The 25,823-nt window shown below is 35.3% G+C and overlaps 1 protein-coding gene and 1 long non-coding RNA gene across 3 annotated transcripts in view; both read left to right on the plus strand.

The window, feature by feature from the left end:
- The first annotated feature begins 1,842 nt into the window (after positions 1 to 1,842).
- Positions 1,843 to 4,951, plus strand: LOC149137651 (uncharacterized). The gene is made up of 2 exons (XR_016242572.1): positions 1,843 to 2,736; positions 3,322 to 4,951. It is a non-coding gene; the product is annotated as an uncharacterized LOC149137651 (long non-coding RNA).
- Positions 4,952 to 5,767: 816 nt separating this feature from the next.
- The window catches only part of LOC106874373 (charged multivesicular body protein 4c), a 69,593-nt gene continuing 49,537 nt past the window's right edge, over positions 5,768 to 25,823 (plus strand). Inside the window, exon 1 of one of the 2 annotated variants that reach the window (XM_014922086.3) lies at positions 5,768 to 6,423. In XM_014922086.3, the coding sequence (XP_014777572.1) occupies positions 6,240 to 6,423 (184 nt within the window). In that variant the 5' untranslated portion in view covers positions 5,768 to 6,239. Of the gene's footprint in view, positions 6,424 to 7,654; positions 7,761 to 25,823 lie in introns of those variants that run through there. The other variant, XM_052968683.2, reaches the window with a different exon arrangement.

The raw sequence follows: 25,823 nt of genomic DNA on the forward strand, positions 1-25,823 counted from the left end.
GCTGATTTTAGAGGAAACGGGGAATGAATACCAGGTGGTTCTAGATGGCAGGTTAATGAAGATCACATCAGTAGTTTTTCAATAACGGAGAGATTACGTCAGGCCCACAATCATTAGGTAGTGAGTTCGATCCCCGGACCGGGCTGTGTGATGTGTGCTTGAGCAAGACACTTTATTTCACGTTGCTCCAGGTCACTTAGCAGTAGAAATGAGTTGCGACGTTACTGGTACCAAGTTGTATCGGCCTTTACCTTTCCTTTGAATAATATCAGTGACGTAGAGAAGGGAGGCGAGTATGCATGAGGCAACTTCTGGTCTTCCATAAACAACCTTGCCCGGCCTTGTGCCTCGGAGAGGGACTTTCTATGTGCAGTTCCATGGTCATTCATGACCGAAAGGTGTCTTTTACGTTCCAAATGGCGAAGGGGCTACACGACTCAGTTGAAACCAAAACTTCTGAGAGGCAATTTCGGCGCATTATTTTGCAGAAGGTAATCAGAGTGAAAAGAGGTTTGGCGGAGTTATGATCCTATTTAGTGGTGGCTTTTATTCCTGGAAAGATTGGTTGTTCTCATTTGTATTTGTTTTGTGTACCAGATATTTTAAAACATTTAATATATTTGTATTAGCAGTGGTACATGGTATATGGTAATCCTCAGTAGGTAAGACCAACACCATATCCCCGAAGTACTCTTCTGGAATCACTAACACAATCAACAGTTTCCCTCCCCCAACCAGTACATCAAAACAGAAACAAATATTCGCACGCGCTCACATAGGCACGACTTCCTTCGGGTTCAGGCCTCTCCGACACAGAGACCTTGCGTAGCGAGGTCGAGACGAATAAAAAACGCCTTAAGCTTAAAAGCCGGAATGATAGACGGTACAGCAGAAAGGTCCTCGATCAACCACCTACAACCACAACAAAAAAAAAACGGAAATAAACACAAGAACTACAACAAAACCCATAAAACCCTATCCCATCATCAACTTCCCTGCCGTACGAAAGAACAACCGTGACTTCACATAGGAGATAATAAACAACAAAAACACACCAAAGGAGAAGGTTTCGATTAAATCCGGTACAAAATACCACGACAACGAAACTCACACGCCTACACAGCACTCTGATCAAAATTCTCTTATGACATATGAACACGTCATCTTATGACGTATGAATGTTTCGTAAGACACCAAAAATAAGTAAAAATAAGTTAGAAAAGCCTCTCACGAAACGTCTCCCCAATTTCCGGTATTGAGAAAACCAGATTACCTGTTCTATTACTAGTTCAATGGGAGTGACCTCTTCCTTTTTCAGTTCACCGCACATGGACGATGGTTGGCATGGAAACAAATTCATTTACTCAACGATCACAGATCTTTACATTTTAATAGACGAAAATTTCTAGGTCATGCACCGCGCCAACCTTCGACGACTATGAGGTGTATGTATCATGTGGTCTGTCAGGATCAGGGGAAAGGATAACACTGTTATTTCATAAGGGCTCGAAGCTCAAGACACAGACGGCATTCTAGGACCCAGAAGTTAAGTTAGTGGTGCTGGACGTGAGTGACAATAAAGGCAGTGCTTTCACGTAAGTGACTGAGTAAAAGCGGTCGGATTGCTTTAGATTTCTTTATTGGGTAAGTCCTGCTCATTGACCCTAGTGAGAGACGAGAACGGTGTGGCGCACAAAGTTTACATTGTCCGGATTAGTGAGTTAGGAAGGTGGAAGTTAATGGAAAAGATTATCAATCAGAGTAGAATCGATAGCATTTAGCAAAGAGATACGATAGAAACAGATTGGAAGAGAGCTATTGAGTAAATTAGGAAAGATTAGGAAAGGTATCGCAACTGATATGTTGGAAATAAGAATGGCTCTCGATCATTTCTTCAACGCGAAATACATTATCAGGACTAAAGCGCGCACTCTTTTTAACGATGGAACTAAGGATAGGTTGTCAAGAGATGAAACATAGCAACAAAGCTACAGCCTTGTCTTTCATCAACCTTGACGGATGATTATTTTTCGATTCCAGCTAATTGTCAATTTAGTACATATTCACATCATCTTCAATGGTGATACTCATTATCTTCCTTTTTGAAGTTCAATCTACTCGTATATCTAAAATGACAAGACCCATCCACTACATCTTTAATAAGTTTAGTGTTCAGCTCCCAAGGAATGCATGATGCTCCCTTTCTTGTAATTGCTTGTTTAGCGAGTGATCGTTTTGGCCTTCAACATATTAGTGAACTTTGTCTTTGTGCAACTTACTTGGGGAAAATATTCGCTCCACACACACTAATGAAGGATGTAACACAGTTAAATTAGTCATGAATTGTGATAGCCTCTCAAATTTAGAGTGGTCAAACCCGTCTTTAAGATTGTGTATGGAATACCAGAATTCAGGGATACTTTTTGAGGAAACGGGAATTTGTTTATATTGCCGAAATAATCCCCACTCATTGTCTTGTTCAAGTGTGTTTTCTGGTGCAATTGCTAGAAAGTTTGATGCCAAGGGAATTATCGACTGAGGAGAGTTAGTGAGATCGCGCACTACTTTTGGATCAAGTATTTCTAAGAGGGCAAGCACTCCAACTTCATCGAGAGGAAAGCGCATTTTTATCTGAAAGCATAATTCTATTAAAAAATGTTTGCAAATGGTTTTGAATCTAGTTCAGTCACCAACGATGGGGTTTTGTTCAAGATATCTACTTGCGTGTCCACCGAGGTAAATATCATTCAAATCTTTGTGATTTGTTGTGTGTTATTGAGATCAATATCTGATAATCTAGATATGGCTAGGACATCCTCTTTATAAAGCAACTAAGGATACTTTTATATTCACTGGATATGAGTGTACACAACAGATGCAATAGAAAGTGTTCCTATTGAAACTCGACATTAAGAGCATTTACTTTCTTTAATATATAATGTAAGAAGAGCAACATGTACTTCGTCCCTTTGTTAATCATAGTTTCATAGATCTTTTTTACTCTGTCCACTTTTTCTACTTTAGCCTCTGACTGAAAATAAAGTACAAGGGTATCCCACTATTCTACAGGGTGTCCACAAAGTCTGGGTACATGGGGATTAACACATACTTTAAGAAGTTATTATTTCTTATATTTAATTGTTTATGTCATTATTTTATTTACTCCATGTACCCAGACTTTGTGGATACCCTGTATTATAACATTAATTACATTTTCACGTGACAACTATCTAGTTTGCGAAAGCTTTGGAATTTTGTTTTCTTTTGTGCCAACAACACTTTGTATCATATTGAAGTCATTTTGACGTTTGCTACTTTCAGAAAAGTAAGAAGTTAAGTCCTTTAAAAACAACTCGAGATACAAAGGTAACATCTTCACTGCATGACTTGAACAAAGTGCAAACGAATGGCAAACACAGCCTATTGTAGATACAGTCGGAATATCGTTTCTCAATAACTTTTGAAACCCGCTCGTTCCCCATCATTGTTGAGCAATTATCGCTGGCAAATCCAAGTATGTAACTCATAGATACAACTTTTGTAAGTGTAGACTTGACAGCATCGTACAAACCCTCAGACGAACCATTTTCTTACTACAATTGCATCCAGAAGAGCATCCTTGATATTAAGCGATTGTTCCTCAAAAAAGCGAACAACTATTGCTAAGATTTGTGTCACTGAGATGTCCGTACTCTCATCTATCGATAATGAAAACTTTTGTTTCTTGAGAATTTCCAAGATTTCATTTCGTTCATAATGTGAAATTCCGTCTATGTTAATTTTGTTTTTTTCATTTGTAGATTTTTAGCTATTTCACTATCGGGAAAGGCCTTTTTACAAATTTTAGCTAAGTGATTTATATGGATGAAAGGTACGTGATGTTCAGAAACATAAGTTGTTAGTAGCAAGTCTGCCTTAGCTACTTTTTCATTTAATGTATCATCCATTTTTAAAACAATAAATGAATCTAATTTAATAGCAGATTTCGCACTATCAAAAGCTTTCTTGTGTTTGGCAGTGTTTTTATGAGCTAACAGCATTGATTTGTTAGTATTTTTCAACATGCCACCACAAACGCAGCAGCAGGTGTCAGGATTTTTATCATCTTGCCGTAACCAATATTTAAGCTCAGCATCATCCAATCACTTCTTGAAATTTTGGGTGTACCACTTACTCTTTTTGGACATACTATTGTCTGCCATTATTTTGCAAAGGGTTACAAAACAAACACACTCACTCAAAATGTTGTTAAACAGATTTGAAATCGCGAGTAATAATCAAAGCGTACACCGTCAACACAGTCAAGCTGTCAACTGGTGGTGTCAGAGTTTCAGGCAAGTGTACAAGTGGCCATCAACGCATTGTAACTTGTAGTTGCCCAATATGATACAAGTATAAACAAATAATGAACGCGTACGATCGGTAATTAAGTCACATACAATATTTGTATCAATAAATTCATTACATGAGATGATTGTGGATGATATATAGAAAGTTTACAAAGTATTAGAAGTGCAGCTTTGGTACATATTGCATCTAAAGAGTATGACACCGAATTCTCTTTAAAAGATAAGTTTGCAGCCAAAACTAACTTTAAAACCCAGATTTAATGTAAATTTGGAAACCAAAACCCATAAACCCATCATTGCTCAAAAAACCCCCAGATCTGGGTGGAAAACCCCATCAGTGGCATCCCTGTTCGGGGTTGATAAAATAAAATGCCATTCGAGAACTTGGATCGATGTCTCGACTAACAACACTATCCTGAAATTTCTGTCCCAGTGCCTGTATTAGAAACAAATTCCCCAACCACATCGTTCTCTGTTCAGTCCCACGAGGTGACACCTTGGGCAAGTGTCTTCTACTAAAGCCCCGGGCCTGCTGATACATTGTGAGTGGATTTGGTTGACGGAAACTGAAAAGAAGTCCGTCACACACACATAACGACACACATCCCGACTTTTGTTAACAATAAGTATATATATATATATATATATATATATATATATATATATATATATATATATATATATATATATAACTTGCTTATCCTTACATTTATTCATATATATATATATATATATATATATATATATATATGAGTAAATGTAAGGATAAGCAAGTTAGGCAAAAGATATTAGGAATTCAAGGTTTTGAATAAGAGTTTAACGAGTCCAACAGCAATTTCTAGGTGCTTGGTGGTCCAAAATAATCATTTCGATTCTGTGTAAGTCGGACCTTTTTATATGTAAACATATGTACTTTTTTGGTTTAAATATATTTAATATATTTTGTATATCGATTTGCCTAACTTGCTTATCCTTACATTTACACCTCTACCTGCTCAAGTTTAAACCTCTTGAACGACGATCGTCATATATATATATATATATATATTATATATATATACATATATATGCATATACATACATTACATGTGTGCGCGCGTTTGTCCACCACCACCGCTTGGCAACCGGTGCTGGTTTGTTTACGTCCCTGTAACTTCGCGATTCGGCAAAAAGGGGCCGATTGAATAAGTATCAGGCTGAGAAAAAAAAAAGTTCTCGAGTAGATTTGTTCGAAAAGACCCTTCACGGGAGTGGCCTTAGCAGGGCCGCAGTCGAATGACTGAAACAAGTAAAAGATAAAAGAGAGATGTATAAAAGCCAAGAGGAATTATTTGAAAAAGAATCCAACAGACTTAAATCTTAAATAAAATGAATATAGAGAGTTATTTCCCTTAGAAGCAGTATTGTTTTTTTCGACCAATGAAAATGTGCTTTACATGCGCTTTCGAGGGGCGGTGTACGGCAGAGGGCCACTTAGAGACTTGTGGATTACGAATACAGCAGCGCAAAGAACGCATACTCTGGTGTTTCGTGTTTTACATCTTACCCATACACACACTTTTATATATATACACTAAATACTCTATAAATTTAACTCCTTAACTAAACGGCAACAAAGAATTCTTCGCGTACACCAAGGCACTGCCAGCGCCTTTGTGTCTGCTTTGTCTAGAGCTGGCCATATATCTCCAAAGAAGTTATATATGGTATAATTTCAGTCCTAATACGTCCCGTTCCCAAATATAATTTATTCACAGTATTTATTTTAAAACAAAGACGGTAAAAAACAACAGAACAAGAAAAATTACAAGAAGAACTGATCATTATTTTTGAACAATCTGAAGTGTCTTTTTCCCTCCGTTGTTGTTTTTCTGTTCTTAATTATTCACGATGCATTCTATTACTAAACTGTTTGGGTTCTCGAAAGAGCAGGAACCAGCATTAACACCACAGAAGGCTATACAGAAGTTGCAAAATATTGAAACAATGCTAATCAAGAAATCAGAACACTTGGAATCGAAAATTACAGGAGAGTTAAAGATAGCCAAAGAACAAAAATGTTCGAATAAACGAGGTAATTTTACACCTATGTTTCGTGTGTGTGTGTGTGTGTGTGTGTGTGTATATAATATCGTAATGTTTTATTTTGATTTGTCACAGAATACCTGATCTAATGACACAGAGAAAATGGATATTGTGTTGTTCATGTTTTTCACAGGGGAATTATCTGTCTGGGGTATATGAAACTACGACTTCAAACTGAAATAAAAACTGAACTGGACTCGCTGCGTTACATTTATCCTATTATCAAAATTATTTTCCTTGATAAATGGAAGTTAATGAAATTAATTTCCTGAATTTTCCAAATACTTTTTTTTCCTAGCATATTCTTTTACATGTTTCAGCCCTAAGGCTGTGGCCTTGCTGGAGCACCGCCATGTTTTAGTTATCCGCTATACGCAATCGTAACAGTATTAAATTGAAATAGTAATTTATGTAACATCTAATGCATTAATTCTTGTCAACAGTGTATATGTACTCGTTAAGTATTATATATATATATATATATATATATATATATATATATATATATATATATATAGATGTGTGTGTACAAACAAATAAGTTTATGCTGATCACAGGTGATTTGCGTTTTAGTAGTTATTGTCTCTTAGTAAAATATCGAAAACGCAATTCCATTTTTCTCTAAACTTTTAGCTTAGAACAGAACATCTAAACAATCCTTAGTCGTTAATCAATAATTTATTTTCTTTTTTCTTTTTTCTAAAATTAATCTGTTTTCGTTGATGCAAAGCGTCATATTATGTGATTTGGTCACAAAATCCATGATTCATTCTCACTCCTCTTTCCATGATGTCTTTCATCACTATCATCATCAACCTCACTTTTTCAAACTTTTTTCTTTTCTTTTATTAAAAATACCACGCTCCCATGAAATTGTCTTGCTGTTCTTAGTTTGGTAATTTTACATAAATTTTAATACAAGTAAACAGAAAACATTCTGCCTGTATGTCTGTGTGTGTGTATATATGTAACAATTATTATAATCGGAATTATAGTAGCCGCAGGACTATTTGGAGGTTTTCCCAATTTTAATAACACTAAAAGAAATTACCAGAATGCAAATAGATTTATAAATTTGGTGTTGTCTAAAAGAAAATCGCTACTGATATAATAATGCTAACATTTTCCATATCTTCCTGAACACGTCCAGAAGTGTCACCATAGTATACTGACGTGTAAAATAACTTTGTAACTAACAGTAAATTCAATTAGAAAGAGATTAGCTTACTAAAGAAATGTATTACAGGAGAGCTCTCTTTAGTTATGAACGATGTTATCTACGAATTGAGTGCCGTGCAGTGGAAACTAAATTTGTCCGGAAAAACAGTCAGTTTAAGTCTCACTTGATTTCAAAAAAAAAAAAGAAAAAACGATAATTTAGACCTGTTTGTACAAAAAAAATGAGATGGTCACGGCTGAAACGTTTTTGTTAATGCACCTTTTTGATCGAGGTTAGCCTACTGCTAAACTCAGAAATCTAACTAGTCTTGATTTTGTTTTTTTAATCTTACATCTCTAATGCTTTATGAGGCGTGATTGTTTATACACTTATATTTTACCTCTGTATAAATTCGATGTCGTTTTACTTGTGAAAATAATGTTATGAAGCAGTTTAGACTCCGGAGAGAATTGACAAAACTTTTCTATCATGAATGTTTTCTTTACCAGAAAGTTTTCAATGCAAAACAAGTTCTACTTTGTTACAACCTCATTTACTATTCGCGTCTGAAAAATTTTTTAATTCTTAGAGATTTTGATTCGTGTAGATTTATATAGGGGGAAAATTTTAATTTAAGAGACTCATTCTTTATTTCAAGGGCATAAATATCTTGAACAGTGTTTGGCTTGATGATTGACAGATGTCATTGGATGGGATAGATTTTCATATATGTATATTGTTTGTTTTATAAATCATTGTTTACAAATGTTTAAAATAGTTACTTTTCTGCTTTGTTATCCTACATATAAAACTTTACTTTGTTTTCTAATTAGAGTTGGTAATCCAAATTTGTCATTTCCTTCATAAAGTTCGATAAAGTCTCTCCTCAATTACGTGACAGGTAAATTACATGGCGGTCGATTTGTTCATCAAGCGAAAAGCCTACCTGTTAGATGTGTAGCTTCTACGAGATGTTTAAATAAAATTGCTACGAACTATCTGTTAAAACGTTCCTCTCTTTCTTTTTAATATTAATATGTAGAGCCATAGTTATTTAAGCAAGTTCACTTTTTTTCAATTTTAATGCTACTAAAACTGTTAGAATATTCTCTGATCAAATCCTCAGCCTAATAAATACGACTCCGAAATTTATTAATATACCAATAATACTATATTCTTAGCATCAAAATTAGAATCAGCCTGTAAATAATGGTTACACGTTTAATATTCTTTAAATTAATTTTACTTGTAGCTATATAAGATTTCAACTTTTCTGATTTCCCCCACCCCAGTCAATTTCAAACTCTAATGGCCGCTTGTTTTTTTTTTTTAACCATTATGTCGTGAATTGGTCGAAGTTTATTTTTTGTGTTTTTTAGAAAAAAAACACTGTACAATTGTATTTTATATTTTTCAAAAGTTATGTCAATGAAAAGAATATCTTAATGTGATGTACTTAAGCATGTTTTTGTGTTACACACAGACATTTGACATTTTATTCAAACGAGACAAAAATAAAATTAGCCTTCTTAGAAAGTTCATGTTGCTGTACTCCGACAGCTCACTTCGCTCGACGGAATATTTTCTGGTATTTACCATCTCCTTTCAGTTCTTAATCCTAATTATTAGTATCTACTGCTGTTGCTTAGCCCCCAGGACAACCCTGATCGTAATCGAAGACGTGATACCTATGCCTATCATGTCTTTTACTATTACATTGTCCAATGTGTCTCCGTTTCTTAAGACTATATGGTTCGATTTGAGAGAGACTGGTGCTATTTCCAGTGGGTCGAACGACCACATAACGATTCCCTCCTTTGATATAGATTAAGTTTCCAATGACCTAAAATTAACTAATGTAGTTCACATATATAGAAATATGATGAATATAAAATAGACAAGTGTACGGCTCCAGTTTTAAATGATCGTTTAAAAGTTGTTCGAGGAAATTTTTCTTTTATCCCTTATTATTGGAATGCAGTGATCTTTAAAGTTAAATATTGTTCCTAACTAATTAGCCTATTGTTAACATTTTCCACATAACTGAATGCTGTTTTCATACCAAACCTCGTGACGTTGACTCAATACTGTGATCAGTCACTCCTCGAAACTTTTTGCTTACTTACACGCACACACTTAATTTGTAACTCCATTCACGAGAAAATATAAATAACCAGCTTATTGCTAATAAGTTGCTCAATTTTGTTTCCAGTTGCGAAATCTCATCTGCATTAGCAAAAGAGAGTGTAGGTGCCCAACCTATTCCCGTATGGAAGTGAGAAGTGAAACTATTCATGTGTACGTAATATAGGAATGGTACTTAGTATTTTTATGTATATCATTAAATTTCGATACTCCATCTATACTTTTACAGCAACATTTTTTCCCGCAATTTCATTACTCTGAGATGGCGGAGATGTTAATGTAAATATGAAGAATTTATTTATACGGAGGAAATTATTAAAATATGAGAAGTGAAATAACAATTCCATTTAGCCTCACCACTATAAAAGAATTATGTTTTTGAGATTTACGTTCAAACAGGTATCGAGTGAATTTTTATACAATTTTTGACGTCACTGGGGTGTCAGTTCAGTTTATGGCAGCGGTCACATTTCGACAGGTACCTATCCCTAATAAACACAAAGGAGTGTCATTTTTAAACAGTTTGTTATGAGGTTTAGACGTAAGAAAGCGCAGAATTGAATTTCACAGACTCCACAAGCTTCTTAAATAATATTTGTGATATATCTAGTTTGTTTATAGTAAATTATTCTCGGTCATTTGTACAAATGGCTGTTGTTTTATTTGAATCTCTTGTTAGATTTCATCACTGACAATTCTTAACTTAGAATTTTTTAGTAACATTTTCTTTTACATACTTCTATGTCTCTTTCAGACATCGGTAAATTATTTATCAGGATCTTTAAAAAAATATGAAACACATTTTTGATAATGTGCTCCCCATTTAAATTTGATCAAAAACTATCAAAAAGTTCTCTCTTAAAAGTTTCTTCATAAAAAAAACAACAACCTGTATTTATAAAATTTTCCTTGATACGGATTCTGTAGATCCCGATCTGGTAAATTGAACTGGCGCTATAATATTGTACGAAATAAATGTATGTTCATTCATGTCCAGATGCATGTTGCCACTATTCTAACCTCAAAATTGAGGAAAGTTCAGTCGTATTTTTCAAACATTGGTCATTGTATTTTGAATGCAAATACAAATGTTGACATTAAATCCAATTGTTTATAAATGTTAATGACCTATCTATCCAATGTCCACGTTTATATTCAATGCATAGAATATTTATTGAATAATTCTAATTCTAGGTAAATAAGTAGTTAGAAAGAATTTGGTCAAATTCTGTTTGGTTGTTTCCTCCTCTCAGATAGCTTTTAAAGCTGAATCGCCTCAGTGCCCATATCCTTTTCAGTCAGTCGTGGGAATTAGGATAACTGGGTGAGGTTAGTGTAGCTAATTTTTCATTTTAATAGTTAATAATTGCGAAGAGAGCCTAAACAAGAGAAAGTTCTAGAGGTCATAGTTTTGAAAAGAAAAAAAGATTTGGCGAAGTAAATATATTATGTCTAAGCAATGAGTTTTAAGAGAAGCAACTAGAGTTTACATCAGCTTTCTTGCTGTGACCATTTGAATTGAAAAAGGAATTTGTAAACTTTTTTTACTCAACAATAACAATTTTGTGAGGCTATAATTCTCTGCTCTTGAAAAAAACAAGCAAACAGTGTAAGCTCAGATTGTACAGCAGATATATCTAAGTTACATAGTTATCTATTTAAAAGTCAGAAGTGTATTGCTATAGATACTTTATGGCAGTTACCAAGAAGATAAAAAGATATATATTCTGCACTGATCAACCTCTTTCTTTGCTGCAAATGAGAGAGGTAACAAGCTGTAATAACACCGTCATCATCATTGTTTTAACGTCTACTTTTCCATTCATGCATGGGTCAGGCAAATAAATATTTCTACTTCCAGATGCCCAGCTTGTTGCCAGTCTTCAACTGTTTACTAGAGAGGTAATATTTTCCTCTAGTCTGGACATGTTTTCAAAAAATTTGCAAGCAAGCATCGCCATTTGTACAGTGGTGATATTTGTTTATAATTGCTGCATAATGTCCAGTAAAGGAGACACGCATATGCACACAACAAGCTTTATAGTTTCCATCTTCCAAATTCTCTCATGGGCTATGTCAGTGTGCACATACATCAGAATGTGAGTGTCAACAGAGAAAAAGTGGTGTGCGAGAGAGAAGACTGCGCTGTTATGGTCTTGTGATGCATATGGATGAGGACAGCTGCATAAAGAAGTGTCAATCTCTGTAGAGGTAGACCCAGGAAGACATGGGTCAAAGTGGTGAAGTATGAACTTTGGATGTTCAGTCTCGCAGAGGTGATGACAAGTGATTGAGACCTTTGGTGATTTGCTGTGCTTGAGAAGACACGTCAAGCCAAGAGAAATTGTTGTCATGGCCAGTGTTGTTGACACATAAAAGCATCCACTATACTCTTAGAGTGATTGATATTAAGAAGGGCTTCCAGCCATGGAGACTGAGCCAAATCAGACTGGAACTTGGTACAGCTCTCCTGCATACCAGTCCCATGCCAGCATGGAAAACGGACGCTAAATGATGATATAGCAGAAGACATTTGCCTCAGGTGCTGTGTAGTGGCACTAAACCCAAAACCACGTGGTTGCAAAATGAACTTCGTAACCACACAGTTTAGCCTGAACTTAAAATGGGTTGATTGTGTACAACTTGCATTTGAAGCAAAATAATTACATGGGATAAAATTCCATTACTTTCTTATCCATTACTTCTTATCTGTGAGTATCAGCTTCTTTGCTGACTATTTACTTTGCTCCAGGAAATATCTGCATCAGAATTATAATATTTTCCTGACTATTGAATTATTTTGTAAAGAAAGTATTTCTTTTCACCTTTAGCATATCAGATAATCAGAACTGAAAGGCTGGCCCATAATTTCTTTTCTATTTCCCATTAATGTCTTAGATATTTTCTTTCATAATTCTTGAAATGTTGCTTTGTTTTCTTTGGTGGAAAAACAATGAAGCAGTCAGACATGCTATTTTGTATAGAAAGGCCACAGTGTTCATGTCATTGGCTTTTTCTTTTTGTATTTTTTCTGCAACCTTAGCAATGATTTCTTTTCATATGTATCTTGCTGTAGCAGATTCAGATGTGAAAGGTATTTGAATAAAGTATTTCTTGATGCTAATTTAAGATTAGTTTGTAAGATTAATACCTTATCACCTGTGTTACCCTTTCACACACCTTTTTTTTCCTTTTTTACAAACCAGAACAAGTTGAACAATTCTACAGTATGCCTCTTGTAATTCTACATTATTGCATGAAGTTCTAGTTGAAAAATTTCCTAATCCCCAATTTTTCCTATTGTGTTTATATTACTTTTAAATACTGGTTTCAAAGTTTTGACACAATGCCAGCAGTTTTGGAGGGGAAACCAAGTTGATTTAAATTAACCCCAGTGAAAGGGTGAAAAGCAAAGTCAACTTTGACAGAATTTGAACTCAATGTTTAGATGGATGAAATGCCACTTAGCATCTTGCCCAGCATGCTAACAATTCTGCAAGCTCACCACCTTATTTCTTTTTAATATAAGACCATCATTGTATATCTTTTATATCAAGCATTAGTGCACATACAGTGTTTAGTTCAGTGACTGGTGTTTCTTAGTTCGGATGTTACTTGGTTCTACTTTTCAGATCTTGTGGGTTGATGAAATACTGTTTCATAGAGGAAAAGATGATTATTATGTTATTAGACTCTCTACTTCTTGACAGAACACTTAATTCTACATTACCACAATTAGCATAAATGTTGGGGATTACAAGGACTGGCTACTCCTGTCTTCAAAATGAGAACACACACACATTAGATAACATAGGCTCCCTCCTGTCCCTACCCACCACCAAAAAAAATCCTCATAGCTGGAATATCTTTCATCAAAGGTTTACTCAAACAGGATTAATACTAGCTAACGAGGGGCACTGTATGTGGATGTTAAACCTGCTAAAAATAGTACCAAATATCCCTCGAATTATATTAATGAAGGATATGTTGGACATTGAAATAGTTGGCATAAAATGATGGGATAGTTGTATTTGGAACACCTTTGATCATGAGTTTACTCATTTAGAGTTAACCTGGGGCTAAACAGTGATAACTTAATGCATACTTCAGATCATATAATTTCATGCAGTGTCTCATGAAGAGAGGAGCAGATCAGTTAATTATATCCTTATCATTTCTCATAGTCTGATACCTATAGAAAATTTTAAAGTGCCTTTGCTCTTTGTAGGAAAAGTCTGTTTTAATTTCTTTTGCGATACATGTAATTTTGGTAACCTTTTTTTTATTGGCTCGTCAAATTCATTTTACCCTTTATTAGTATTGTTATGTGTCTGGATCCACTTGTGAATATCTGTTAATTCACCTTCATGCTTTCTTTCAAATATGGTTAGTCCTTATAGGTAACAAACATGTTTTTTTTTTTCTCAGTGAGAAGTAAATAGTAGCAGCACGGAATCGTGAAGTATATTTGCCACTTAAATATGGCAGTCCCACAGGGGATGATGCTACTGTTCTTTATAGCCCAGGAAGGCTGGAGGAGATGTCTTCCTGGGGCTATAAACAACAGTAGCATCGTCCCCTATGGGACCACCACATTTAGGTGGCAAATATACTTCACAATAGTTTTTTGGGGTTTTTTTTTTTTTTTTTTTTAATTAACCCTATACACTTCTGATCAAAATGCCTTCTTGTTGTGACCTTAACATTAAAGATATTTTGTACTGAAGGCTATATTAGTCAATGTGCCCATTTTTCCTTAAATCTTTAAAATGTGTTTTGAGAGGTTTAATGCTATTTCTCTTATGAGGTTGAGCAGTCATATAATGACTTCATTTTTGGCTCATTTTATTGTTTTTTTAATGCCAGGATATGCAGAAGATACTAAGAAACATCTACACCTCAAGCTGCAGTTATCAAGTTCTAAAGGGCATAAAAATAGATTTCAAATAAGCTTAGCATGTTGTTTGGTTTAACACTATCATCTGATCCTTGGCTACTTTGTAAACATCCAGACCAAACACTCTTGTTTCATGCTCACCCACATTTTTTCTTGTAGGCAATGCCTTGCAAAAGCTTAGGCTGTGGCAGAGAGCCATATCAATTCTACCAATGCAGAAGGACCTGCAAAGATTATATTGCATGACATTGTTCTAGCTCCTTTGGCTTGTGTGTATTTTTTCATATTTATATATATATATACACAATGTGCTGATTCATGGTAGAAAATTCAACAAAAGCAGTACTCCATCTGATGAGAGATAAATATTATTTAAATAAATTCATCATCACCATCATCGTTTAACATCCGCTTTCCATGCTAGCATGGGTTGGACGATTTGACTGAATTATATATTATTTTAGGAAGTTAAAAGTTATTGCTGAACATAGTGACCATTAGTTTCACACTTATAAAGCGCTTAGCAGTATGAGTGACTCATCAAGACTCACATGGCTGAAGGCATTTCAGTCTTCAGCCATTAGAGTTTGACAAGTTGCCTATACTGCTAAGCGCTTTATGAATGTGAAACCAAAGATCACTCTATGGCCAGCCATAACTTTTAACTTCCCAAAAAATATATTACTGCTCTAATGCTTTAGAGTGTGCTTTTTTCTTGGATATATGAACTACTAAAGTAGTTGTATGCTGTCAACTTAATGTGACAAGTCCCATGAAGGGAGTAATGCTACCGCTATTTAGCCCTAGGAAGCAGCACCACTTCCTGTCAGCCTTGACACATTTCCTGTGTCTTTATGTTTACAAGGGGGAGACAAGCACCTCCACGTAGCTCAGCCTGCATCAGTTTGGATGCTGAGCAAAGACTCAGAAACATGTCTCTGGATGCAGGCTTAGCTAAGTGGAGGTGCTTGTCTCCTTGTAAACAAAGACACAGGAAATGTGTCAAGGCCGACAGGAAGCGGTGCTGCTTCCTATGGCTAAATAGCAGTAGTATCATTCCCTTAATGAGACTGTCACATTAAGTTGACAGCATACAACTACTTTATCGCATCGCCACTGTATAAATCTCTCTGAGAGATTTAGAAATGTATTATTTCTATTTTTGAACTACTAAAGATATATATATATATATATATATATATATATATATATATATATATATATCTGAGGTCTCATCAATAAGTATCTGAACTGTTGCCATAGTAACAAAGCTAAAGCATGCAGAGTGAAGCTGCTCAGCAATGATTGACCTTCAGTTCTGCTGTGCATGCATACTGTTTTAACATTCAAACTCACTTCTGCTGTTTACAGCAGGACTTGGAAGGAAGGGGTGTAGTGTGTGATCATCACATTGACCATGACAGAGAAAGTTCTCATGGCGATACCTACTCAGAGGCTTATGCAAAGTTGCAGAAAGTGTATGAGCCACACAAGTATATAAGTGGTTCAGGCATTTCCCAGATGACCGGGGAAATGTTGATAGTGACGAACATTCTGGGAGACCTGCAACCAGTAGAACTGAGAAAAACATCGCAGATGTACGTGGAAATTGTCAAATCATCATCCATAAGTTATCAGAGGATATGCAGATTAGTTACTGGTCAGTTCAGTTCATTATCACTGAAGATTTGGGTATGTGATGCATGTCTGTCAAGTTTGTGCCAAAACTACTTTCAGCCGACACTCAGGGTTTCAGTTGCACAAGATCTTGATTGTGTCGAGAACAATGAAAACTTTCTGAAAACTTTGTGCCAAGCTTTTGGCAAAATTCAATGCAGATTCTCTGCTCAACTTTCTCTGTCATGGTCAATGCGACAATCACACGCTACACACCTTCCTTCTAAGCACTGCCATAAACAGCATAAGTAAACTAAAACACTAAAACTTAGTGCACATGCACAGCAGAGTTCAAGGTCAATCTTTGCCAAGCAGCTTCACTCTGTGTGCTTTAGCTTCGTTACTATGGCAACCGTCCGGATACTTATGGATCAGACTATGTATATATAAATTTATAGCCATTCAAAAAACAGATTGTTAAGTATCAGACTGAAATATGTATTGAGGTCAATATTATCTACTAAGACACTTGAAGACAGCAACCAGTATGGCCACAGTCCAGTGACTGACACTAATAAAATACATGTCTTGCCTTATCAGTCTTCTTTCTCTCTTTCTGAAAAGTTCATCCAACAGTAGAGATAAATAAGCAGGGCTAGATAAGATTTACTGTTAATAGTTATGATACATACTTCCTTGTTCTAAAGTGCAGAACCTTAAAGCTACTGCATTAAGTAACTGACTGGAGTGGATATTGTACCAGGTAAACTGCTGACAAGTTCATAGTTCATATCTTGGCTGTAATCAGAAACTGATAGAACCTACATAATTTTCCAGGACTCTTAATAGCTGTGACTATCTAATTTTTTTTTCTCAGGTCTGATATATCTAGACATGTATTTTAAAGACAACATGATGTGATTTGAGATAGATCTGGCTGCTATTTCTAGAAGGTTGAGTGACTACATAAAGGCTTCCTTCCTTGGAAGATATATCTTACAGCTGTAAAGCAAGCAACAGTAGCACATTAAGATTGATAAGTGTTCTATTAGATTTACTTGTGTTGAAGAGGCAGTAAGGAAACCATTCCAAGTGTGTATATTTTTTAATTATTACTTAGAGACTAAGATCTTCAGTAGCAGTTCCCCAATTACCTAAAGGGTTACTAATCATAGAAGTATTAATATATAATCAATTCATTATACTTACTCAATACAAAATATATCATTGAATCTAGTACAAAAAAATCAATTTTATTGCTTGGTTACATTACGTGTGTTTTGTTCTGTATGAGATAAGAAGTAATCAGAAGGCTTAGTAAAATTACTATTGCTGGACAGATAATAGCTTCATATTTGACATAGTACTCTCTTAGGGCCTATTCATAATAGCCTGCAAGCTTTTACAAATTTTTAAAAATATAAAGAATAAAAAAATATTTAAGTTCCTATCATGTTTACTTGATATGTGAGACATTTTTTTTTTTTCTGTCCTAAGAGTCATAAAGCTGAAACAAATGTCCTTGGTGTTTATTAGAACTACTGCTGTTTACATTTTACATTCAGAACTTTATTTTCTAGTAAACAATTCCTATATCAACGGTCTTAATTTCATATCTCCTAATAAGGCCCTGTCTCATAAACATGCTTTTCTACTTGTTATTTTTCCGGGTAATGACATGCTCAAAATTTTGAGGTATGACCAGATTGATATACCTGGTGGCAGCTAAGAGTTCTTCCTTTAGACATGAGTCATCTCTGCCAGAGAATGTTGCTGCTATTGCTATGAGGGCTGTTGTCTAGTAAGGGCCATCCAAAACATCCACCATTGTATTTCAGTGAGTGATTTGTGTGTGCAGATCATTCAGCATAATCGCACGGCCTCTTTTACCATGCGTACCAGACTATTTCCAATACAAATTTTGATAAAGCAAATGGAGGTTGGTCAAATGTTATGACTAGGATTTGTTCTGAATTCAGAAATTTGACAGTTTGTCTCTGAACATTCATGCCATGTTTGACAAAGGGGCAAAATTCTTGTAGAACAGAGGAAGATTGCACTTAAATTTTATGCCAGACATTTTGTAGGTATGATGGACAATCCATGAGGTGATATCTCCACTGCTGAAGATTTTTTCTTTAAAAATAGCAATGCATACTCTACCCAGCTGTGTTCCCATGCTCTGGCTTGATCTATGCAGCTCTTGAGTAGAAATATGTCACATTTTGGCACTGTGACAACAATTGTCTTCAAAATAACATTTTTGAGAAGAGATTATTTCACAATTTGATGGTATTGCAATTGATAGTCTGCTCACATTACCTTCAAACAGGAAAAGGCTGATTCTGTTACTATGGAAAGATGTTAATTCTGTCATAAGATAGGGAAAGGTTACCTCATGCTCTAGAATGTGTCTGGTCTTTATAGTTTGATATTTTTGCATTCTTAATAATGTTGAGGGAGTTTAGCTTGTCTTGATCTTTCAAACTGGAGCCATTCAAGATCACGAAAATAAAAGATTTGATGTTTTAGGAGGGTGATCCTTCTTGATCTTCATTTTGACAATAACCAGTGAATTTGATGTCTTTACTGCTAAAGATATATTTCCTTACAATTGTGGCAGCTTTGGTTTGGGATGAGAGTATCTTCTGAGTAATCTCAAATTTTCAGTTCATCATTAAGCATATTTCTCATGGTTCAATTCCTTAGTACATGTCACTTCAAAGAATGGATCTTAGACAGCTTGAAGAAGAGAGTTCTAGAGTTCACAAATTTCTCAATGTAGCTGATCAGTTCTTCAAATGCCCAAAACTCATTCATTATCTTATTTGTGTTTTCAGATATTTGGCTCTGCTTACAAGTCAGATTACAGTACAAATTTCTCAACTTGATGAGACACATCAAATAGCATTTAGCTCCAATGCAATTAGATCTTCTCTAAGTATTCTCAGTTAAAAGCTGGTATTGTTTTGCTCTGTGATCCTGTCTTGAATGTTTTTTTACTTGCATCAATGTTGAAACTTTGTGGAGAACAGTTTCTTCATTTTCTTTCTTGTTTTGTGCTTACTGAGCTTTTTCTTTCTATGGTTAGGTTTGTGCTCTTTCTTTTTCTTTGCCTTTGTTAACTTAAAATTGTATTTCAAAAGGCAAGACTTGTGTCAGGAAGCAGAATGAGAAGCAAAATAGTCAACACTTTCATTGCTGTTGGAGTACAGTTCTGTGGAAAGATCATCATCTGGAACTGATCTATGTTGGAAAAGAATGGTGTGTAGGCATGTTTTCTCACAATTTAGGGCTCTGCAAGAGACGCTTCAAGGGTCCAGTAGTGCTTTACTGGTAAATCACATAATGATCCCAGTTCAATACCACATTGTCACACTAAAAATATGGGAATGCTATTGATATGTTGGTACATGGTTGAGAATTGTATTTTTAGCCAGGGAATTTAAAAAAAAAACTTCAGTATCAAATAAATGGCATATTGAATTAAAAAAATGTGTATTCACAATTCATTATTTTAAATATGTTCTGCAATTTCATGTATCTTCAACCAGACTGATCTTATGATTTGTATGGCTGGAGAAATATGCTATTCTTCATAGATGTCAGCCATTTTGTATTTCAGTGTTTTGCATGCATATTTTTAAACATTCTTAACTTAATATTGATTAGACTTTCATGACTAATATGATACTTTTATCAACCAATTAATTGGACTTTTTAAATATAACATTAAGTTACCTGACTAAAGATTATATTTTATGGTGACAGCTCTAAAGAATCTGACTTGAGAGTAATAGTAAATACATAGATGTATTGAAAAATCATTGCCATTTTATCCAGCAGCTACTGGAAGACTGGTTTTGGTTGTGTCCATATTTGTTTCCGGAATTTATAGGAAAGCTACTGGCCGAGCTAAAAATGCTGTCATAGCTTGTATAAATTCTTACCTGATTGTCTCCATGACAACTATGTCAGGTTTGATTAACTTTGTTTTGTTGTTAGGGTATTGATTTCTGTGAAACCTGCTTAAATAAAAATCCTGTGAAGATATATTATTTCAGGAGGAACTTCAAAGTCACAGACAATAATTTTCACATGGGTGTTCCTTCAAATATAATATGACTGCAGCTGACAACCTCAAGAAGGGGTTGCATTTAACATCCTCAGTGCTTTACTAACTGGAACATTCATTTCACAGCTGTGAGCAGATACTGGTTTTATTTAACCACATTCCACTCATTTCTGTACAGGATTCCCACCAATACTTTTAACAAACACGAACCATTTTGTATTGGTCTCAACACTAGTACAGTAGAAATAGCACAAGAGTGAGAAATATATCTTTAGCTAGAAAATTACAAAAAGAAAGAAAGCTTTAACTCTTTAACGTTTAAACTAGCTATATCAGTTCCAAATAGTCTACCTCTTTTATGTTTAAACCAGCCACATCTATCCTCTCACACCTACCCAACAATGCCAAGAAAATTACGGTGAAGCTGCATAATAGTGGTGTCAGACATGGCATGCAGACCATCATATAACTTGTTTTATTCTTCTCTATTGCTTTATTTTGACATGTGCATTGCACTTTTGTATATTTCAGCATTTTACGAATTCAGTGTATACATGCACATTGAGTGTTCATACTTCTCTTTCTGGTTTCTTCTCAAAACTGTTTATAGATCACAACCATCTCATGAACGTGTTCGTGAGGAGCACTTTGCACTTAAATGGTTGTGAAATAAACAATCACATCACTGAAATCTAAAAGCTACTAAATAATGCATGATTAATTTAACACAACGTGAATAAATAAGCATTACATTTGACAGAGTAATCTGAATGTTAAAGGGTTAATATTGCCAAGACAGTGAATCAGATCAAAATTGTCTTTTGAATAGCAAAACAGTTCAAAAACAATTCCTTTCCTTCAGTGTGATCTTCAATTTAATGTATCTTTAACCAAGTTGATCTTAGAACTTTGGCAATGAGTGTTGTGGTGGTTGTGTGAAATGCGATGTGGTTTAAGACCTGATAATCTAATGTGTTTTGATTAAAATAAGTCAGGATGAACATCAGTAAGAAAATGCAAAGGCAAGTTAAAATTGACCCGGCTGAAATGTTTATTACCATCGCTAAAGTGAAATACAGCAAACTGGTAGGACATTAATAATTGTCAGTACATTACAGAGATTCAAATGCTTATAGAAGTTGAAGATGAAAGGTTAGAAAAATGTGAAGCATAGCATCAAGGATTCTGGTTACAATTCTGTTCTTGCTGAAGCTGCAAAGTGAATACACTGCTCTCATTGTCAGAGATCCAAAACTTACTCATAGCAAATTCACTTCCCTCTGAAATTAGCAGGAAAAATCGTCCCTTAAATAATTGATGTAGGGATGCTAGGTTAGTTCATCATATTAAGGGGTGATAGTTCAAGTAAAGCTAAATGGAATGGACCATCACATGATGAGCCAAAAATAGGTAGCTAAAAGTAAAAAGCCATAATGTGGGTAGCTAAAGGTCAAGAGCAATCATGCTTCTACTACACCTATCCTCTTACCAGAGAAATGACCGTGAGAGTAAGAAGCAAAAACCAGAAAAAATGTAGCAAGGAGAAAAAAATATACAACAAATGTTAACAAAAATGTACATGAAATTAAAAAAAAAAAGCATGAGCATAAAAGTGGCCAATAAAAATGAACAATACATTAAAATATAACCAAAAATTCTTATTGATGGCTGAAAATGTTAATAATAGTTCAAGATAAGGGTCTTTAGAAGATTGCTGTTACAACAAAATCAAGAAAGCACGTTAAAAAGCAATGACAGAAAATAGTGGGTACCAAACAGTCAAAGATTTTTGAAATTTCAATTTTAACTTCAGTATTCCTTCAAAAATAACATGAGTGCAGCTGACAACCTCAGGAAAGAGTTTCATCTAACATTCTCAATGCTATACAAGCTGGGACATTCATTTCACAGCAGTGAGCAGATACTGGTTTCATTTAACCACTTTCTACTCATTTCTATACAACTAATGAGGCTAGAAAAATGCTATGTTCATAAATGTTGGCCATCTTGAGCATTGGTGTACATGTGTGTGTTTTTTTTTTTTTTTTTTGACATAGATATTTTGAAAAACTCTGGAGGGTCCTTAACCTAACATTGATTGGCCCTAAGTGAGCTTCATAGCTAAAATGGTATGTTTATCCACTGAGCGACAGTACTCTTAAATATAGCTCTTAACCACCTGACTAGAGTTATTAACTGTATGATGGCAGCTGTAAAAAGTCAGCTGCATGATTATATATATATATATATATATATACACACACACACAATCATCATCATCATCGTTTAACGCCCACTTTCCATGCTAGCATGGGTTGGACAATTTGACTGAGGACTGGTGAACCAGATGGTTGCACAAGGCTCCAATCTGATCTGACAGAGTTTCTACAGCTGGATGCCCTTCCTAACGCCAACCACTCTGAGAGTGTAGTGGGTGCTTTCACGTGCCGCCAGCACAAGGGCCAATCAGGCGGTACTGGCAACGGCCACACTCATAGTGGTGTTTTTTACGTGCCACCTGCACAGGAGCCAGTCCAGCGGCACTGGCAACAATCTCACTCGAATGCTTTTTCACGTGCCAGCAGCACAAGTGCCAGGAAGGCGATGCTGGTAATGATCATGCTCAAATGGTGCTATTTACGTGCCACTGGCACGGAAGCCAGACAGCTGCTCTGGCAATGATCACGCTCGGACGGTGCTGTTAGTGATCCACTGGCACAAGTGCCAGTCATCGAATTTGGTTCAGCTACGATTTCGGTGCCACTGGCACAGAAGCCAGACAGCTACTCTGGCAATGATCACGCTCGGACGGTGCTGTTAGCGCTCCACTGGCACAGGTGCCAGTCATTGAATTTGGTTCAATTACGATTTCGGTATTTATATAAATAAATAAAAACAGTTGTTTGCAATGTTATAACATTTTCCATAAAGGAAAATTATAGTTGACTAAAGGTATGTGTGTGTATCCATATATGCATACATCTGTGCATATATATGCATGTATATGTTTTTTGTTTTGCGTGTGAGAAAAGGATTGTCCTTTATTCAGCAATTATTGGAAAACTAGTGACCAGTCTGAATATTGCTATGGCTCATCTAAATTCTCACCTGATTGTTTCCATGATAAATATGTCTAATGTTGGTTAACCAAACTGCATTTGTTTTGTTGTTATGGTATTGACTTTTTATATGCATAAGGCTGTTTTTGTAAGGGGAGCATATAAAGTAACTGGTATTACTTTATAGACAGGGAAGATGTAAGGTAAAGTGAAGTACAATAAGATTTGAACTTCTAATGTTGAGAGGAGCCAAAATAAGTGCTGCTATGGTAATTATTCCTATGTTTTGCCACCATAGATTTTGTTTAGCCCCAGGTCATTCCTGAAGGTGTAGAATTATGGTCAGAAGCATTCCAGCCATGATCTTGTCTCTCTGCTCCATTCTAGGACTATATTATCCAATTTGTCCTTTCTGATTTATTACAGTGGGGTGTGATTTGATTGAAACTTGGTTCCTATTTCTAGCAGGTCAAGCAACCACAGAAAGGCTCTTTTTTTTTTTTGTTGTTTTTGTTGCACTCAAATTGCTAGTTATTAAGATATAATAATCATCGTCATCATCATCATTTAAGATGCATTTTCCATGTTGGCACGGGTTGGATGGTTTGACAGGAGCTGGTAAAGCCAGAAGCCATACCAAGTTCTGTTTTGGTTTGGTTTCTGCATCTGGACGTGATTAATACCAACCACTTTACAGAGTGTACTGGGTGCTTTTAAGTCAATGTGTGATTAATTTTCTTTCTTTATTACTTTGTTTTCTCCTTTTTCTAAGGTTTGAATAGTTTAATCTACATCGTATTTCCATACTTGTAATAAAACATTGGAGCTTCCACCTGGTTCTTCAATCTCTTATAAATAAACGTCCAAATCTCTCCAATTTTACATTGCCGTCTTTAAAAAAAATAAAAAGCATTGGATGATGAGCAAAACTTTTTGAAAATATGGAAATGATATGGCTTTTAATCACGGAATTACTCAATCAGAACTCATCTAGAGCTAATTAACAACAACAATGAAGTTTGGGAAAGATCAAATATTGAAATGTCTAAGATTTTTTTTTTTTTTTTTCCATTTTAGTAATCAAATAATTTGTTCATGGGTGGTGGGGCACTTCCCTGTTTCAATAGATTAAAGAATTATTCCCCTTACATTATAATCAACACAGAAACAGTGAGTGAGAAAGATAGATGTGTGGAATGTTATAATTCTATATTCTGACACAGTTTATTTCTGTTAGTGGGTTTTTCTGCTGTTAATGAGTCCTTTACAGAAATAATGCAGTAATGCTCCACTGACATAGCTAATCTAAATTCTTTTGTTACTAGTCTGTCATTGTCACAATGAATATTGTTGTGTTAGATGTGAACAGATGACTAATCCCTTTTTATCTAGTGTGTCATTTCCGAATGTGTGTGAACCTGATACAATAGAGTAAAATTTATTAATAATATTGAAGTGGCTGAGCTTTTACAGTTATCTATCCATAACTTGCTTCTCCCTCCCTCTCTCTCTCTCATGTATATATATATATATCATCATCATTTAGCATCCGTTTTCCATGCTGGTATCAGAGTTTGACTGGAACTAGTAAGCCGGAGTACTGCGCCAGGCTCCAGTCTATTTTGATTTGGTTTCTATGCCTGGATGCCTTTCCGAACATCAACCACTCCACAGAATATTCTGGATGTCTTTAATGTGTCACCAGCACTGATGCCTTTAACATTTCACCGGCACTGGTACCACCATACAGGTGTCTCACATGTGTCAACAGCACACACACACACTCACATACATATGAAGGCATGTGGCTTAATGGTTAGGGTATTTAGCTCCTGATTGTAAGGCCGGGAGTTCAATTCCCGGCTACACATTGTGTCCTTGAGCAAGACACTTTATTTCACATTGCTCCAGTTTACTCAGCGGGTAAAAATGAGTAGTACCTGTATTTCAATGGACCAAACTTGTCGCACTCTGTGTCATGCTCAATCTCCCTGGGAACTATGTTATGGGTACATGTGTCTGTAGAGTGCTCAGCCACATGCACGTTAATTTCACAGCAAGCTGTTCCGTCAATTGGATCAACTGGAACCCTCATCATCACAGCCAATGGAGTGCCAGTTATATATATATATATATATATATATATATATATATATATATATATATAGATATATAGATATATATTTTACATATATATGCATTGATTTATTGATAATCTCTTGAGACCAAGAAAGACGATATTTTGCAATTTCTTGCTGAACCTTTTCCTGCCCATTTTTATTTTGAAAATTATGCTTTCAAAACACCTACTACTAACTAGATTACCTAAGTAACAAATTATTAACAACTTTTGCACATTTCAGGAAATCTATTTACTGGGGCCCTTCATGCTTGCTTTTTTAGCATTTAAACTGGCCGTATTTGACCCAAATAATCT

Source organism: Octopus bimaculoides, chromosome 1 (genome assembly GCF_046866305.1).
Source record: "Octopus bimaculoides isolate indiv1 chromosome 1, ASM4686630v1, whole genome shotgun sequence".
NCBI classification, from domain to species: domain Eukaryota; kingdom Metazoa; phylum Mollusca; class Cephalopoda; order Octopoda; family Octopodidae; genus Octopus; species Octopus bimaculoides.